This window comes from Haematobia irritans, chromosome 3 (assembly GCF_050003625.1).
Source record: "Haematobia irritans isolate KBUSLIRL chromosome 3, ASM5000362v1, whole genome shotgun sequence".
NCBI lineage: Eukaryota > Metazoa > Arthropoda > Insecta > Diptera > Muscidae > Haematobia > Haematobia irritans.
The window spans coordinates 49,192,880-49,196,218 of NC_134399.1; the positions used below are offsets into that span (position 1 = coordinate 49,192,880).

Sequence of the window (3,339 nt, forward strand, 5' to 3'; positions counted from 1 at the left end):
CCACCAATGTATACGAATCGGAAGATATTTCGATTAGCAACCTGCTACGAACTTTTTGGGAACAAGAAGAAGTTGCAACGGCTCCCCTCGTCTCTGAATCTGACCGCATCTGTGAAGAATTTTATGCACAAACAACGACTCAGAACTCGGAGGGTCGTTATGTGGTGCGCTTACCTTTCAAAAGAGAGTTTTCTGAATCTTTATTTCTTGGCTCTTCCAGATTTCTATCACTAGCTCAATTTAATCGAATGGAGGCCACACTTACAAGCAATCCGGAATAAGGAGCACAATATTTTTCAGTTCTGAATGAGTATATTATGCTCGACCATGTTGAGGAAACCTCGGCTCGTGAGTTATGTTGCGACGGCAAGTTTAATTAATCTTCCTCATCATGCGGTGGTGCGACCGGGGCAAAAGTCCACTAAAGTCAGAATTGTTTTTAATGCGTCTCGGAAAAGTAAATCTGGGTATTCTCTAAATGATGTCAACTATACACGACCGACATTACAAACAGATTTCACTTCAGTTATTTTGAATTGGGGGAAATATAAGTACGTGTTCTGTGGGGATATACAGAAAATGTATCGGCAGATTTTGCTGCATCTAGGTGATAGAGAGTTTCAGCGCGTTTTATTCAAGCCGGACCAAGATGGTGTGATTTTCGACTAAAGACCGTAACGTTTGGGGTAAATTGCGCGCCGTTTCTAGCAATTCGTACCCTTGCTACCGATAATGAGGAATTGTATCCCAGAGTTGCCAAAGTTTTAAAGAATGAGACTTATGTCGATGATGTTCTATCGGGAAGTTTTTCTATTGAGGAGACAATTAAAGTGCGAGATGAGTTAATATCCGTTTTGAATTCCGCAGGCTTCCATCTCATGAAAATCACAGCCAACGATCCAAATCTGCTTTCTCATGTTCCTCAGGAGGCTTTGTACGATTCCAATTTTCTTCATTTTCATGAATCTAGTTCCACTAAGACACCTGGGGTGGTCTGGAATGCGCTGACTGACACATTTAGTTACGTTGTTAAATCGATTCAATCTCATGATCATATGACAAAACGTATGGTTCTCTCCGCTGTTCCTCAGTTGTTTGATCCGGCTGGTTGGGTAGCGCCGGTAGTAATTCGCTCGAATATCTTAATGCAGCAGTTATGGTTAGAAAGGATTGATTGGGATGATGTCCTCAGTTCCGATGCATTGTAAAAATGGAATAATCTAGTATCCGATCTGGAACACATTGGGCATATTTCGATACCAAGATGGTTGCAATATTGTCCATCTGATACAATTGAAATACATGGGTCCTGTGATGCCTACCAGTATGCGATGTGCGCATGTGTACATGTTCGTTGTAAAACTTCAAGTCCAGTTGTTTTTTCTAATCTTTTGTTGGCAAAGAGTAAGGTAGCACCCTTAAAACCAGTCTGCTTGCCACATCTCGAGCCCAATGGGGCATTTCTTCTTGCCCGTCTTATAAAGTTTGTCATTTCGACGTTCGATTTTGTGATAAGTGGGGTGACATTATGGACAGATTCGTCCATTGTTCTTGGTTGGCTCTCCAAGCCACCATGGACGTGGGAGACATATGTTGCTAACAGGACGTCACGGATACATGATCTGGTTCCTAATGCTATTTGGAGACATGCGTCCACACATGATAACCCGGCCGACCTTGGTACAAGAGGTTGTAGGCCTCAGGATTTGGTCGGCAATTCCCTTTGGTTCCATAATCCAAGGTGGTTAACTAATCCACCTGAGAGTTGGCCTGAAAGAAATCCACTGATAGTGACAGACATAGGAAAGCGAAAGGATGTTCAAGTCTTGCATGGGAGACTGGATGATACTGATGAATTGGATAGGTTATCCTCTTATTCACGTGCGCTGAAAGTAATTTCGTACATTTTCCGATTCTATAATAACTGTCGCTGCACTTTCCCAAAACGAGGTGAATAAAACGAAACAAAGATTGATATCTATTGCTCAGAAACGGTTCAATTCGGAAGAGTACGAATATTTAGAAAGATCTGAACCTTTACCACGAAAGAGTGCTTTGCTGTGCTTAATTCCTTTTATCGACGATCATGGGGTTCTTCGTGTGAATGGAAGGCTTACAGATTCTTCTTTACCCTATAATGAGCGTTATCCTATCATTTTACCTGGCAATTCACTTCTGTGCCATTTGTATCTGGTTCATTCGCACCAATTTTTGGGACATGGTGAGTGTACACTAATGTGCCGCATGGCACAAACAGTATTCTATATATCTCGGCTCAAACCAAGAGTAAAGTCGATAATCCACAAATGTAAAACTTGTATAATTTACAAACAGAAACGATGACATCAGATAATGGCACCATTGCCACCTAAAAGGTGCACCATTACACCTCCTTTATGTGTTACTTGGGTCGATTTCGCCGGTCCATTTGAAATTAGAAGTTCCTCTTTGCGAAAGTCTCCACTCATGAAAGGGTATGTCAGCATCTTTGTATGCTTCTCAACGAAAGCTGTTCATTTGGAACCTTGCTCTGAATTATCAACCGCGGCGTTTGAGGCGGCTTTTTCTCGGTTTGTTGGTAAGCGAGGCCTACCCAAAAAGGTAGTAACTGATAATGGTCGAACATTCATCAACGGGGCAGCAAAGGACATTTCTCAGAAATACACGTCTCATGGGTTTGAATGGCAATTTATTCGTCCTTATGCCCCACACATGGGGGACTATGGGAATCAGCCGTAAAGAGCTTTAAACATCATTTTAAACGAATAGCAGGTAGCCATCGGTTCACATTTGAACAATTTGCCACGGTACTTGCGCGCATAGAAGGTGTTCTTAATTCAAGGCCGATATGATCCGTCTCCGAAGATCCAACGGACCTAACAGCACTCACTCCAGGACATTTTCTTCTGGCATTGTTACGCGACCAATTGTAAAACTATGTTACTTGACACTAATGGATGAGACGTCATAAGCTATACTCACCCCATTCCAAGTATAATTAATGGTGTATTTATTCTGGGTTTTATTTTTTTGCCTGCTTTTCATCTCATTTCATATCTATTCTTTATTTTTTCATCACTAACCACATTATCATAGCCTTAATTACACTACATTCATTACAGATCAATAAAATGCGTGTTCGAGGTATCTATAAATGCATGGTGTGCATGCAAAGACACTCGCTACGTTATTGCCCGAAGTATGTTATGATAGATGTCTCAGAACGAAGAACTGTGGTCCGAGATAATAACTATTGCTTGAACTGCTTTGCTAGAAGTCACACTGTAGATGCGTGCCAGTCGACCGACCGCTGCAAGAAATGCGGATATTAACACCATT

The 3,339-nt window shown here is 41.6% G+C and overlaps 1 protein-coding gene across 1 annotated transcript; it reads left to right on the top strand.

Moving 5' to 3' along the window:
• The first annotated feature begins 317 nt into the window (after nucleotides 1-317).
• On the top strand, nucleotides 318-2,372 carry LOC142230916 (uncharacterized). Its single transcript, XM_075301534.1, has 5 exons — nucleotides 318-366; nucleotides 709-1,204; nucleotides 1,265-1,892; nucleotides 1,990-2,221; nucleotides 2,335-2,372. The coding sequence occupies exons 1-5, from the start codon at nucleotides 318-320 to the stop codon at nucleotides 2,370-2,372; spliced, it is 1,443 nt and encodes a 480-aa protein (XP_075157649.1).
• The last annotated feature ends 967 nt before the right edge of the window (nucleotides 2,373-3,339 follow it).

Bases quoted from the DNA above. Each gene is read 5' to 3' on its own strand.
- LOC142230916 (XM_075301534.1), top strand. From the start codon at position 318: ATGCTCGACCATGTTGAGGAAACCTCGGCTCGTGAGTTATGTTGCGAC. The intron at 1,205-1,264 runs GTAAAAATGGAA...TTCGATACCAAG, and splicing joins GTCCTCAGTTCCGATGCATT to ATGGTTGCAATATTGTCCAT. The intron at 2,222-2,334 runs GTGAGTGTACAC...ATTTACAAACAG, and splicing joins GCACCAATTTTTGGGACATG to AAACGATGACATCAGATAAT.